Source organism: Typha angustifolia, chromosome 2, assembly GCF_048772165.1.
Source record: "Typha angustifolia cultivar Huaian chromosome 2, ASM4877216v1, whole genome shotgun sequence".
NCBI classification, from domain to species: Eukaryota; Viridiplantae; Streptophyta; class Magnoliopsida; order Poales; family Typhaceae; genus Typha; species Typha angustifolia.
In genome coordinates, this window is record NC_133240.1 from 5,212,071 (window position 1) to 5,226,494 (window position 14,424).

General features: G+C 39.1%; 1 protein-coding gene across 4 annotated transcripts; it reads left to right on the forward strand.

Moving 5' to 3' along the window:
* Window positions 1-3,666: 3,666 nt before the first annotated feature.
* Window positions 3,667-13,507, forward strand: LOC140768087 (pentatricopeptide repeat-containing protein At3g53360, mitochondrial-like). 4 transcript variants are annotated; one of them, XM_073108209.1, is made up of 8 exons: window positions 3,667-5,871; window positions 6,854-6,991; window positions 7,394-7,519; window positions 7,640-7,841; window positions 9,194-9,433; window positions 12,869-12,965; window positions 13,076-13,163; window positions 13,236-13,505. In XM_073108209.1, the coding sequence occupies exon 1, from the start codon at window positions 3,759-3,761 to the stop codon at window positions 5,802-5,804; it is 2,046 nt and encodes a 681-aa protein (XP_072964310.1). In that variant the 5' UTR covers window positions 3,667-3,758; the 3' UTR covers window positions 5,805-5,871; window positions 6,854-6,991; window positions 7,394-7,519; window positions 7,640-7,841; window positions 9,194-9,433; window positions 12,869-12,965; window positions 13,076-13,163; window positions 13,236-13,505. The 4 variants fall into 4 exon arrangements, with proteins under 4 accessions (XP_072964310.1, XP_072964282.1, XP_072964292.1 ...); XM_073108181.1 differs by having other exon boundaries at window positions 9,215-12,965; window positions 13,236-13,507; XM_073108191.1 differs by lacking the exon at window positions 9,194-9,433 and having other exon boundaries at window positions 12,837-12,965; window positions 13,236-13,504.
* Window positions 13,508-14,424: the final 917 nt, after the last annotated feature.

Genomic DNA, 14,424 nt, shown 5'->3' on the forward strand with positions numbered 1-14,424 from the left:
TTTCTTATGGATGAATTTGAGTTTGTTTATGGGTAACTTACTAACTTATTAGTATTATCATATTATGTATCATTCCTATAACATTAGTGATTATAGCATGGAGTTTGGCAGCTTCCATGCAAGTCATATTTAGCCATCATCACTTGGTATAGAATAGAAGAGAAATGTGCCACTTGTAATAAGGGACTTTTAATTGTATTAGTGTTTGTAGACCCAGTAGTTAGTAGTAACATATATGCAAGTCATACCATTTAGCCGCCAAAGTTCTCTATTTTAGTTCATTAATTTCACGATAGTGGTTATTAGGAGCAAAGAGAAGATTGAAAAATGAAAGCCATAATCGGTTTAAGATCCAATACATATCCATTTAAGATCTGATCCGTATCCAAGAATTATCCATATCCATTTAGTTAGGATATAGTTTTAATTTTTGTTATATGTTAAATATCCGTATCCGAACTAAAAATATGAATCCGAATATGGGTTGAGCACTATCCGATCCATTTTCACCCCTATTAAAAGGACAAAACTCCTTAAATACTTACACCTCCATTTTTTATTTTCTTTTGATATTACCAACATAGCTTCATAATTACATTTCATTACTGCTTTCCCATAAATCATGAGTTCCCATTTCCCAAAGACCACTTGACCCTCTACAAATTTGAGACAACCATTTAGAAAAAGAAACAAGGGTTATTCTTTTTCGTCTTGGTGAGTGGTGACTGATTGTCTTCCTCTTCCTCCTCCGTCGACTAGCTCTTCGGCAGCCTCCTCCTCTGTCGGTTTTCTCCATCAACAAGTTGTCACCGCGTCCTCTGTCTGCCTCTTCATTGATACGCTCTCCCCTTTTGGCTAAGATTCGATTTCTTCCAATTTCCAGATTTAGACTAGAACTGGCACAGAACTTTGTAAATAGATCCCGAAAGATGTCGGTGTCAGATTGATGTGAAATTTGGATATGTTGTAGCCCCGGAAAAGAGCTTTCCAACAAATTAAGTTTCAAACGAATCAGTTGTAGGGATTTCAAGATATCGTCTAATTAGTGGATAAACGTCAGGGGATCTGATCAGGATCCGTGGATGGAGACACGAGATCCTAGATGATGATGGTTGGTAGTGGACCAGCATTAATGGGGTGGCACCGGTGAAAAGTGGTGGTGGAAGGTTTATGGTTGATGGAAGGGTTAGGGTAAGTGTTAGATAGATTGGAAGAAGGGGGAGAAGAATACCACCCCTAAGGGACTATGGTGATTGGTCGATCGCCGGGGATCGAGAGAACGAGAGCGAAGAAGATGAAGGAGGCAAGGCAAAAACTCAATTCATCAATAATGACTCCTTGGTTGCCATCCACATCCTTTAGAGGCTAACCAAACAATTCAAAAATAACCCTAAACAGTACATTTTCGCCGACCGCGTTCGAACACGCCTAATCGCGTTCGAACGCACCTATTTCTCTCTTCTCTGGATTTGTGAACGCGATGCAGGTGTTTGAACGCGCTGTAGGCGTTCGAACGCGCGTCCTAATGTACCTGTTTCCCACTTCTCTAGATTTGCAAACGTGATGCAGGCATTCACAGCGCGTTCAAATGCACAATTTATACTCTCTGGATGTGCGAACGTGATACAGGTGTTCACAACCATGTTCAAATGCACTCCACCCGCGTTCGAATGCAACATACAGAAAACTTATTTTCTTAAAAATTAAACACTAAAACAAGAGACAAAGACACCGCTAAAGTGTATCCGTGCTCGAGACGACATCGGTGAAGTCTGAATCGTATCATTCATCCTCCTCCATCGCAAGTCGTCACCGCATCCTCCTCTTCCTTCGGCAAGCTACCTCCTCCTCCATTGGTGTCCTTGTCCTCCTTTGGCAAGCCACCATCCCCGTCCCCTCACCGCCAATGCCGCCTCCTCTAATCAAGCTCAGGCTTGGGCTCGGCTCAGGCTCGGTCTAGTTCAAGTTGAGCTAAGCCGAGCATGAACATAAAATCACATCTCGAAACTAGTTTCAAGCCGAGCCTGAGCTAGAGTCAGCTCGCTCATGCTTGGCTCGTTTACACCCCTTCAGTATAACAAAATGAAAAAGATGACAAGGTAGTAGCTATTAGTTAAACCCTTTATGCAGTTATAACCTTATCATATATGATAATTGAAAATACTTCCTAGTCATGGACCTCATTGTAAAAGACAAAGGACCCGATTCATTCACCAATACGATAAACTTGGGTCCAATATGTTACGCAAGTATTCGTAGTTATTAAAACTGGACCAATTGTTAGACCTTTTTTCAACCAATGAGTTATTTTATATTTTTAAATAATTCTAAAAATAAAATATCTATAAAAGTAATTGATACACCTTTCTGAAGTCTTTTCTTATTCTACTAGTTGTTTATTTTTTAAAAAATAAGGTTTCTGTAGGTCGCGTTCGAACGCACCTCCTTCCACATGTTCGAACGCTCTTGCTACCGTCTGCAGGCTTTCACATCGATAGAAAATGCAAATTGTGCATCCAAACGCGATCTACCGCTTTTAAACGCTCGCGTGCGAACGCCTACATATGTTCGCATAAATAGAGAATGTATTTTATACGTTCGAACACGGTCAACTCCGTTCGGACGCGATCGGCGAGAGTCCTTGCGAACGAATGCACCACCTTTCTAGAGTCTTTTCTTATTGTATTAATTGTTTATTTTCACAAAAAAAAGGTTTCTGTAGGTCGCATTTGAACGCACCTCCTTTTGCATTCGAACGCCCTTGCGAATGCCTATAAGTGTTTACATCGATAGAAAACACAAATTGTGCATTCAAACGCGATTTGCCGCTTTTGAACGCTCACGTGCGAACACTTATATACGTTTGCATCAACAGATAACATATTTTGTGCGTTCGAACACGGTCAACCCCATTACAATGCGATCAGCAAGAGTCCACTATTTTTAGGGTTAATAATTATTATTTTGGCTTGTTTGGTTAGCCTCTTAAGGTATGAATGGCAACTAAAATCATGATAATGAATGAATATTGATTTCTATCTCCCTTCTATTCTCTCTACCCTAATCTCCATTCTCTTTCCTTCAGGCCCTAATCGTGCATCATCTCGACGTTGGTGTTCTTCTAATCTCCCTCGTCTGTCGAGTCCTCTCTCCTCTTTGGGATCTTGGCCACTTCTTCCCCTTCATCTTTATCTCTTAAACTCTATCAACCATCCACCCTCATCTTCACTATCATCCATAACCATATCATCACCTCCACCCATCACCACCACCATCACCCCCACTCTTGTATATTTTTGTCCTAGTTATAGTTCAAATTTGCGAAGGGCATAAATACCAAAAACGTAGATTAAGAAGTTATGAATCGATCACCCCTCGTTTTGTAATTTTTTGACTACGAGATAATATCTGGTGAATATCTTCTCTCGATTATGTGAACTGTTTTCCTACAACCGATCCAGATATTAAAGAGGATGTTCGGTACCTAACAGTAATATAATTATATTTCATCCATTATTTAGCTTCTTCTTTTAACTAATATTTAGGTTTAAGTATGTCAAATCATATAGATTTGTACAAAATCATATCTTAATTATACTTTAGCAATTTTAAAAAGAAATATCATTTTCTATCCGCTAACAAAATGGAAAAGGCTTAGGGTGGGGTTCAATTCATTGGTTCAGATGTTCAGTTCGGTCCGCATACTATGCTAGTAATAGTTTCCATTATTATCTTTGTATCTTCTACTGACCTATGTCATGTCACTCTCCAGCCTCCTCCGTGCTCTCGGCGATGTCCGAAGCATTGCCAAAGCAAGGATGGTCCATGCCAAGTTTATCGTATCTAGTTTTCTACCAGATGTCGTCCTAAGCAACCATTTGATGTCTATGTATGTGAGATACAATAACATAGAACATGCTCGTAAGCTGTTCGATCGAATGCCTGAGAAGAATGTCGTCTCTTGGACAATTTTGATAGATGGATACTCAAAATTGGGTCCTGTGGCGCATGCTGTGTCTTCTTTCAGATCGATGGTTTCGTCGGGTTGTAGACCAAATGACTTCACTTATGTTGCTGTTCTCTTGGCTCTTGCTAGCATTGCCGCAGAGAGAGATGGGAAAGAGATACACGCAAGAATTTACAGAGTTGAAGGAGGTGTTTTCAGTAGCTACGTGAGTAATTCTTTGGTTAATTTGTACGCCAAATGCGGTATGATGGATGTTGCAAGGAGAGTGTTTGAAGGGACTCTTCAGCTCAATTTGGTATCATGGGGTTCGATCCTTTCAGGATACTGTCAGTGTGGAGAAAATGAAGAAGCTTTGAGGCTTTTCCGGCATGCATGGGGAAAAGGTGTCAAGGTCAATGAGTTCATTATTGCTAGTATCTTGAATGCTTGTGTTGGCTTGAAAAATTTACTGGCAGGTAAGCAAATGCATTGCCTTGTAATCAAGAGCGGACATGGGAGAGATCTGTTTGTTGAGGCTGGGATAGTTGATATGTATGTAAAGTACAGTGAGTTAGATTCAGCTGGCAAAGCTTTCTTTCAAGTCGATACACCTGGTTTGGCATCTTGGGCTGCATTGCTTGGAGGATTCGCCCATCAAGGTCAAAATGAGAAGGCTATGACTCTCTTCCTAAAGCTGCATTCATCTGGATTGAAGCCGAATGAGCACATCTTTCCTTCCATTCTTATTTCTTGTTCAGCATTGGATGCAATTGGAGAGGGAAAGCAGCTCCACTCGCTTATAACAAAATTGGGCTACACAATGGCAGCATATGTTGGAAATGCTCTCATAGATTTCTATGCAAAATGTGGATTATTCAACAATTCTTTAAGAGTTTTTCAAGAAATGGAAGAGCGAGATAGTGTTTCATGGAACTCTATGATTGCCAGTCATATTAATCGAGGCAACTTGGTAGGAGCAATGGACCTTTTAAAACAAATGTTGTTTGATGGTATGGATCCTGATCCGTATACCTATTCAACAATTTTAAAACTTTGTGCTGATCTACCGGCTTTAGGATGGGGAAGACAAACACACAGTTGCATCATTAAATCTAGAACCGATAAACATGTCGTTATAGGCAGCGCACTCATAGATATGTATGCAAAATGTGGACGATTGAATGATTCCCGTAAAGTTTTTGATATACTCTCTTGCAAAAATCGCATATGTTGGAATGCGATGCTTGTTGGATATGCTCAACATGGCTTTGGCAATGAAGCACTAGATATCTTTAAAATGATGCAAATGGAAAGCATAAGTCCTAACGACATATCATTCATTGGAGTTTTAACTGCTTGTGCCCACATGGGTCTTGTTGAACAAGGGCAATTTTACTTTTCTCTTATGAAAAAATATCAAATCATTCCGCAGATTGATCACTTTGCCTGTATGGTAGATCTATTTGCACGAGCTGGAAAGATTAATGTGGCCTACGAATTTATAAAAAGTATGCCTATGGAACCAAGTAAGGTCATCTGGCGCAGTCTCTTGGCTGGTTGTAGAGTGCATGGACAATTGAGTATAGGGAAGAATGCAGCAGAGTATATTCTGGATATTGATTCTGCAGACATTCCAACCCATCTCTTGTTGTCTAGTACTTATGCAAATGCTGGCTTATTGGACAACAAAGCTGAAGCAAGAGAGGTTGAAAAAATGGGATCAAAGAGAGTTCCTGGGTGCAGTTGGATAGAGATTAATAACAAGATTCATTGTTTCCTGGTTGGTGATGCAGTGCTAGGCTCAGGAGATCAAATTAATGAGACTTTGAGTGGGTTGGCAATTCAGATGTCTGATTAAATATGTCATTCTGACAGAACAATACTCCATGACAAAGATCGTGTGAATGGATTGTTTATAGAACAGAGTAAGCAAGTTTTTTTTAAAACTAATATCTCTGTTTCAAGCTCTTATGGTTGATTTTTGTGAGATTTTTTTATGATATAGGGTTTAAGCTATTCACTTACAACAATGCATGTCGCATGGTGTGTTCAATGACAATGCATTTTATTCATTTTGAATTTATTTCACATAGAGTCAATTTGCCCTTCTCAACATATGAGATTTCCCTAAGCCTTATTATATTACAATCACTGACAATAAATAGAGGAACCTGATACTATTTCTTAGATATCAAATCCTGATTAATCCCTAGAATTTTTTATAAAAGGACCCACTTGTCCCTGTTAGTTTCCTCTGCTTTATTCTTCCAAGATTAATCTTCCCTTCTGACTTGTAATATACAGATAAGCTAACACTCACCTGTTGTACAAACTACTGCAAAACACTTTGCTACCCAGAATTTACAGGAAATTAGGCACTTGATTTTTGAAACTAGTAAGTTGGGGATTAGAGGCTTGTATATGTTAAAGGCACGCCAAGCTTTTTTCATGGATTTTTGTTTGGTAGGTATGAAGATTAATCCAAATAAACTTTGGCCTATCTTAGAGATAATTTTAATATTTTTCCTTAATTTTTTATATTTAAAATCTCTATGAGAAGGGAAAGTTTCTTGTTCTTTATGGTTCTGTCTATCAACGGAATATCTGAATGAGTTGTGGGTTCAAAATAAAATATTTATCTATATTTGGCTATTATTATTTTTTCACTGGAAACATGAAGTGCAGATTTGAGATATCCCTATGAATATCTGTCGTCATTTTTATTATCTTGGATGAGTATTTTACTAGTTAGATAGGGCTCATTAAGTCTAGTTATAAGCTATAACGCCAGTTTGATGTTCTTGATTCTTGTACATGGTTAGACTGAACTTATTCTCCTATTTTCCAATATCTTCGTATTCTGATGAACTTTATTCATCTTCATCTCACATCTTTAAATTCTCTTAGGTTTTAGCAATCTCTATGCTGGCGCCAAAATCTTATAGTAGAGAAGATATGGTAGGGCTCTAATGCCATGGGAGTGATGTTTGCTTGCATTGTGTGCTAAGGGCTTGCTTAGAAGTTGGAGCAAGGCTTGCAGAACAGGTTAGTTTTCTGTTACTTGCTAAGCGAGTTCATCATGGAGACATTCTTGTGCATCCATGTCTTATGATTTATGAGTATTTTACTACTCTACATAGTACTCATAGCTTCTAGCCATGTTCACTTTTCTTTGTTGCAAAGGAAACATTTTGAAGCATAAATGTTCAGGCATAAAGGCATTAACTTTTATTAGAGCTTATCTATTTCTGCTTAACATCTCTTATAAATTAGTTTCCCAATCTCATGGCTTCTCTTTTGAATGAAATATTTTTCATGTCTTGGTTTGAAGATTGCTTTTTGTGAAAAAACAAGTTTTGCATCGTGTGTTTTCTTTTCTTTTTGGTAATGTTTAAACAATCTTGTGATGTTTGGTATGGATGATCTGACAAGTGATCTCTTTGATAGGTGGGTGAATTCACTCTTTGTGCTTTCTTAAATGGAAGACTCGACTTGTCTCAAGCTGAAAATGTTGGAAGACTTATTTCAGCTAAATCTGTGGCTGCAGTAGAATCTACATTGGCAGGTCTACAGGCATGTTACATTTATTGATGTTATTATCATATTAATGATTCTGAGGATATGATACATAGGATTGTAGTTTGATTTGTGCAAAAGTTCTATTACTAATAAATGGCATATTTTGACATGTAGGGACTTTTCTGCATTAGTAAAATCTTTGAGGATGCAATGCATCAATTTGCTTGCAGAAATTGAGGCTCGTTTAGATTTTGATGATGAATTGCCACCTTTGGACTCAATGAAGTTGATAAGTACTATAAAACATATGCAGCATGAGGTGTAACAAGCATTGGATACTGCTTACTATGATAAACTTTTACAGTCTGGTCTGCAGGTAATGTTCATAGATCACTGATAAAGTGCTCGTTTCATTGTCTGTTAAGACAAAAATAAATGTAGTTTGAATGTTTGCAGTCTTTTCTCGTTCTTTTCTAAGTAATTTTTCTTTATTTGAAAATTTATATTCGAACTTTTGTTTATGTTTTTCTTTCCATAATGAGGAATTTCCCTTGATTTTACATAGAAATTGTTGTTTAATCATGGTTTCAGATTTTTTTTCTGACCATAATATGCACATTCTCTTTCAAGAAACTCTTCTCTTCTAATTTATCTAGCTTTTGTTTTTCTCCTTCCCCATGTATTGCTTTAGATATTGTTGATCTTATATATGTCATTTTGCAATTATTGGACTTTCTAACATCATGCTGTTTTAAATTTTGCATATAGAACATTGGTGCCCAAATGTTGGAAAGTCAATGGAGCAACGTAGGTTATTTTTTATTTTATTCGCAACTTGAATATGCACTGCATATATATAAACATAGAGGGTGACCGAGTAATAGTTACTGAGTTATGGTGCTTCATAGTTCGTACGACATTGTTAAAGCCCCTGGAGAAGTATATCGCAGTCGGATAAGTTCCTATGCCATGTATTAGATAAATAACTTAATGACATAATGGGCCCTAGTAGATCCAATTGGACTGTCCTTCTTGGTCTACTAAACCAGACCAGACCGATTAGTTTTGGTTGTAGGTCTTCCGTTCTCAAGTTAAAAATGATGATGTGTATCTAAATGTTCACTGCAAGTTCAATTCTTCTTGGTTAATGCTAGCTTGCAGAGTAATAGAGCAATAGTTATTGAAATTGCTGGAACTACAATTAGGGGTGGCAAAAATTGATCCGACCCAATAACCCGACTTTTAATCGTGTTTGAGTTTAGTCTTATCGGTCGGATCATAAATGGGTAAATCTGCCTAACCTGTTCAGGTTGTGTTCAGGTTGTGTTCAGGTTTATACTACTGACCTGTTTAAATATACGGGTTGGGTTGGGTCAAAACCAAACCCTAACCTCACTCACCCACTTTCTTTTTCTCCCAGCAACCACCTCATCCCACAATTTGTCTCTTCCTTACATAGCCGCCTCCTATTCCCACTCTTCCTCACATCACTGCCCTCATCGGATCTCCTCTCTACCCATCTCCTTCCCCATCACTCCTCCAGCAACGAACCTCTTCTCACCATCGAGACCAGCGCCCCCTTCCACAAGACTGAGAGGTGGAATGAAGATCTAAGAGTGAAATCTCTTCATTTCCCTATTTTTTTTCTATAATTTCAGCAAGACTAACTTATATATCCGCTTAAAATTCTCTCCGTAGCTATCTTTTGATCCTTTATGGCTCTAATAGATTCTTGTCTTTATACGGAAGATGATGGAGGGGAGATGAAGATGGCCGAGAGGATGAGGCTTCGGGATCGAGGAAGCAAGAAAGCTCCTAGGAAGATCGACGAGATGATAGGTGTCGCAATGGTGTTAGTGGCGTTGCTGGGATGAGATTGTTTTGGTGGGTTAATGGTGTTGCTAGGTATTGAAGATTAAGGCCTCCAACATACCTGGGTGAGACCACATGAGCTATAGTAAGAAAGAGGTGCTCTTTTGTAGTTGAAGGCATTTAAACAGGTAGAATATGGTGAAAAATAACTTCGAGAAAGCAATAAGAGGACACATGATTACCCTTTCATTGACAGAGTTCTTCGCCCAATATCTGGAAAGAGGTCAAGCATATGAGGTTTTGATCTGTGTGAAGATGCATATAGGCATACCCTCATATGATTGCCCTGTAATATTGAGATGTAGGATTTCATAAATTATTCGCTCTTTTTTCAATTTTCTCTTGGCTATAGAATTTAAGCAATTGTTCTTGATGTATTATTAGTTACGATTCGACCACACAGGTTAAGTCGAGTCAAATTAGTTAGTTAGCTTTATCTTATTATTTTGAATTTTAAATAAATCGGATAATTTGTATGTTGATCCAATCCGCTAGGACTCTACTCCTATAAATAGGAGTAGTCATATGTTGATTAGAGGAGTTGTGGAATGAAGATTAAGTTAAGTTATTTCATTATCTCGTCTTTATCTTTGATTGTAACCGATAGATCATTTTTATCTTTTTAGGAGTAGATCATAGCTGTAGAAATATTCCGACCTTCTATATCCTAGCCATCTGCCTCTACCAGCAGCCACCCTACCTTACGGTCATCCACCACCACCTTTAGCCGTCCGCTACTCTCCGACAACCGCCGCAACGTTGGCTAATTATCGTTTCTGCCCTATTTGACCTTGCTCCACTATTTTATTATTATCTTTTCATCCAGATGCTGGATTCTCATGAAACTACATTCATTAGAACCCTAATTTATGAGGCTACCTCTATATAAAATTTCATAATTTTTTTACGGCCAAATCTGATCTGTAACATTGTATCAGAGCCGATGTTACTCGGACAATAGTTATCACGCAATCCAAGACGAACAATGACAGAGCAACCATGGAAGATCAGAAACTCATCTCTATTCTTGTGAGAGTTTCTCCAGTGCCATCTCCACTACCAGCAACTGTCGATGACAAGCCGTCGGCTTGGGCAAAAGCATTTTTTTAAAGAATTTTCGACTGAGTCGAAGAAGAATTCGATGGAGATCCAAACCACCATTAAGGATTCGATCCAGACCTTAACAGAGGCCTTACTCGCCGCCCTCCACTGCCTTGCACCGTCGGCCACGGCAAAAATAGCTCAACCACGGCCATCAACTTCAAATCGTGAGGGAGGTGGAGAGGATACCCAACAGCCGACAGAGACAGCCCCCGAGTTGTCTTCTCCACTTGTAGTGGGAGCTAGGGCCAAAAACCCTAGCTTCCCATCGGCGGCCATCTAGCTGCTCTCGACCCTAACCGCCACATCCACTCACTTCCCTAGACCAACTGCACTTGGGACGTGGCCTTCGTTTGTGCCAACAATCGCTAGAAGACTGCCGACAACAACGGGTACCGACTGTCGACCAATGGTGGCCACAGCAACCGTTGACGACCATCGGGTGGCCGAACGTGACAGCCACCATCGGGGGAAGCTACCCCTACATTGAGGTGGCTCTGCTGTGGCTTCCCACCGTCGCCTCTTCCTTATAGTGGGGACATGAGTCCCTTCGGCAGCCGTCAGCTTGAGGTAGCCACAGCAACCGTCAACGACCATCGGGTGGCCGAATGTGACAGCCACCACCGGGGGAAGCTACCTCTACATCGGGGTGGCTCCGCTGTGGCTTCCCACCGTCGCCTCTTCCTTATTGTGGGGACACGAGTCCCTTCGGCAACCGTTGAGGACCCGTCGACAACGCGCCATGGCCGCCGCTACACCAGCTTGAGCCCGAGCTCGAGTTTGGCCTTCCACCGCTGCTCGTCGCCGTTCTGCCTCCGCGTGGACCTGCTGGATGGTGACTGCCGCCAATCACCTACCCTGCCTAGCCACCACCAAGGCTACAATGGCCTATGGAGACGCTCCTAAACTGAAATTCAATTTCAACCCTAAGGCTAGGGCTAGGGCAAGCATATGAAAATGCTGAAGTATATGATTTTCGAAGCAAGCCAGATTTTCGTGAATCAGTTCAACCACCTCATGCGAACCAGTTTGGAACCAATGAACATGAGCACGAGAACCAGCCCGAAGATGAATGGTGGAATGACCCGATAGGCCCGCGCCATTAGACTGAGTCGAACCCACATGTAGCCTGCGGGAGACATGAGCCGGACCCATAGGCCCATGTCTAGACTAGATCATTGGGCGGGCCGGGCTGGTCTTTTCGGGCCAATCGGTCTTAAATATTTGTTCACGGCCTAACCCACTAATCACTCGAGCCGGATTCAGGTCGGGCTAGAATATTCTAGCCCGTTACCGCCCACTAGCCCATTATATATTGGGCTTGGGTTGGGTATAATGGCTCTAACATAATGCGTTAAATATAAAAATTATTATATTTTATTAGGTCGAGTTTAATGGGCTTATATGAAGATATTTTAGTTATCTTTCATGGAAACATACATATATATTGATATATAGTTTACTAAATATCCGGTGTGGGACTAAAATAATTATATAAATATGTATACATTATGGGTTGGGCTATTGATGAGAGTAGTGGATCGGACTTTCGGGTCGAGCCGGGCGGGCAAAGGTTTAGCCCATGCCGCCCACTACCATATCGGGCTCGGATCGGGTCGAGCCTAAATCTGGCTTAGGCCGGGCATAGCCCGGTTAAAACCTGGCAAGTTCGGGCCGGGTTTGGGCGGGTCGGGCCTAATGATCATGTTTACCCATGTCCCATGTTATCAGCCTCAATCGCGAGGTCAGTTAGCCTGCGACAAGTTGTATGAGTACAAGAACGTGAGAGACTAGTCACCTTGAGGACAAGGTATCGAAAGTGTGGTGAATTGTTACAATTCAACCACATGGGTTAAGTCGAGTTAAGTTAGTTAGTTTTATCTTATTGTTTTAAATTTCAAATAAATTGGATAATCCGTATGTGGATCCAATCCACTAGAACTCTACTCCTATAAATAGGAGTAGTCATGTGTTGATTAGGGGAGTTGTGGAATGAAAATTAAGTTAAGTTATTTTATTATTTCGTCTTTATCTCTTACCGTAGCCGTTAGATCATCCTTATTTTTCTAGGAGTAAATCATGGTCGTAGAAACATTCCGACCTTTCAAACCCTAGTCATCATTTGCCTCCACCAGTAGCCACCCTACCTTACAACCATCTACCATCACCGTTGGCCGTCCGTCACTCTCCGACGACCGCCGCAACGTCGATTAATTACTGTTCTGCCCTATTTGACCTTGCTCCACTATTTTATTATTATTATCTTTTTCATTTGAAGGTCGGATTCTCGTGAAACGAGATCCATTGGAACCCTAACTTACGAAACTACCTCCATATAAAATTTCACAATTTTCTTACGTCCAGATCAGTCCAGATCTAATCCGTAACATTATCTTAGACTATGCAGTCTTTGCCATCTATATTGTCTAGGGCTTCTTTTCACAAATCTTGGTGGTGAAAGGCGATTTGCATCAATAGCTGCAAAGAGATTAGAGACACTTGGAGCTTTAACACAAGGAGATTGCAGGTAAGCTGATCATAGTTCATTCGTTCTAACCGAGAGCTATGATAAGCTTGTTCGTCAGTATAGTAGTCGGAATATGTTCTACAAGTCATATTGTTGGTTAACATATGTAGGGCTGGACCTTCACTGAGCGCTTGTAATTATGATAGCAATTATGGAGAGAGGGCCCTCATGATGATGTACAGGGGAATAATGGAACAGGTTTGCAATTTTATCAATGTCTATTCAGACTTGTTTACTGTTCCTTTTTCTCCTAATGTGAGAAGTTCTCAGGACCCTCTGACAGTTGTGCCTCTTGGATGTTCATCTGAGAATCCAGCTAGCATTCAAGAATTTATCACCAAAGCAAAAGCTGCTTTAATATCAGCAGGAATCGTTAGACAGATGGAATGGATGCCTTGCTATGAAGCAAGCATGCAAATTTGCTAAAATTTTGATGTTGGATTCGGTGGCTGTGATTGAATTGTGAACTTAAAGTTGAAACCATGTTGTAGTTGTCCTGGAATTGTATTAGATTTGAAAATTGAAACTTAAAACTAAAAGTTAATACTTAAAATTTATTTACTTAATATTGGTTGTTGGTAGTTGAATTGGTGTATGAATTTGTGTTAAAATTTAATTTATGGTTCAATGTTTACAATTTTGATTTTTGTATTGTATTAGTTTTGAGTTGAAAATAGATTATTTTATTTTGTGTAATAGACCATTTATATAGAATAAATTAATAAATATTGATTATTATTTTTTATAAATGTTATTGTGTTATTTGTGTTGTGGGATTGTATCGTGTTAAATGTGTTATATTGTTGAGTTAGAATGTTTTTTTATTAAAGGTGTTATCATGTCTGATTAATATGTTGTGTCAACACAATTTGTTTATTAAACGGGTTACACGAGTTGTTTTATATTATCCAGTTAATAAATGGATCGTATTCATGTTTATCAAATACGATCCATTAAATAATCGGATCGTGTTTGTGTTTATCAAATACGATCCGTTAAATAATCGGGTCATGTTCGTGTTACAGTGAAGATAGCAGTGAGAGAATATAACTCAGTCCGAGCCCGCAAAAAAAAAAAACAGTAGAAATTACAAGTCTCAAACCCACAACGGTACCAATTTAAGGCCGGTAAAGATACAACCATTTTAATTTCTTTCAAAAAAAATTACAAAAATCTTTTTAAAAATAATTAATAATAATAATTTTGTACTACTATACTTCAAAATCAAGAGGTCAAATGATATTTTGGTCTATTTTACCACATATTCTAATTTTCTCTTCAAAATTAATATTATTCATTTATTTATATCACATTAAAAAATAATAATTATACTCTTAAATCTAATCCACAGTCAAATACCCGATATTCTTACCCTAATTTAAAATACTCAAAATAACATTAAGAAACGATTTTATTTGGTAATTATAATATTCTAAAGAACATATAACGAATAATATAA

Excerpts from the sequence above, each read along its gene's own strand:
- LOC140768087 (XM_073108181.1), top strand. The coding sequence starts at position 3,759 with ATGTCACTCTCCAGCCTCCTCCGTGCTCTCGGCGATGTCCGAAGCATT.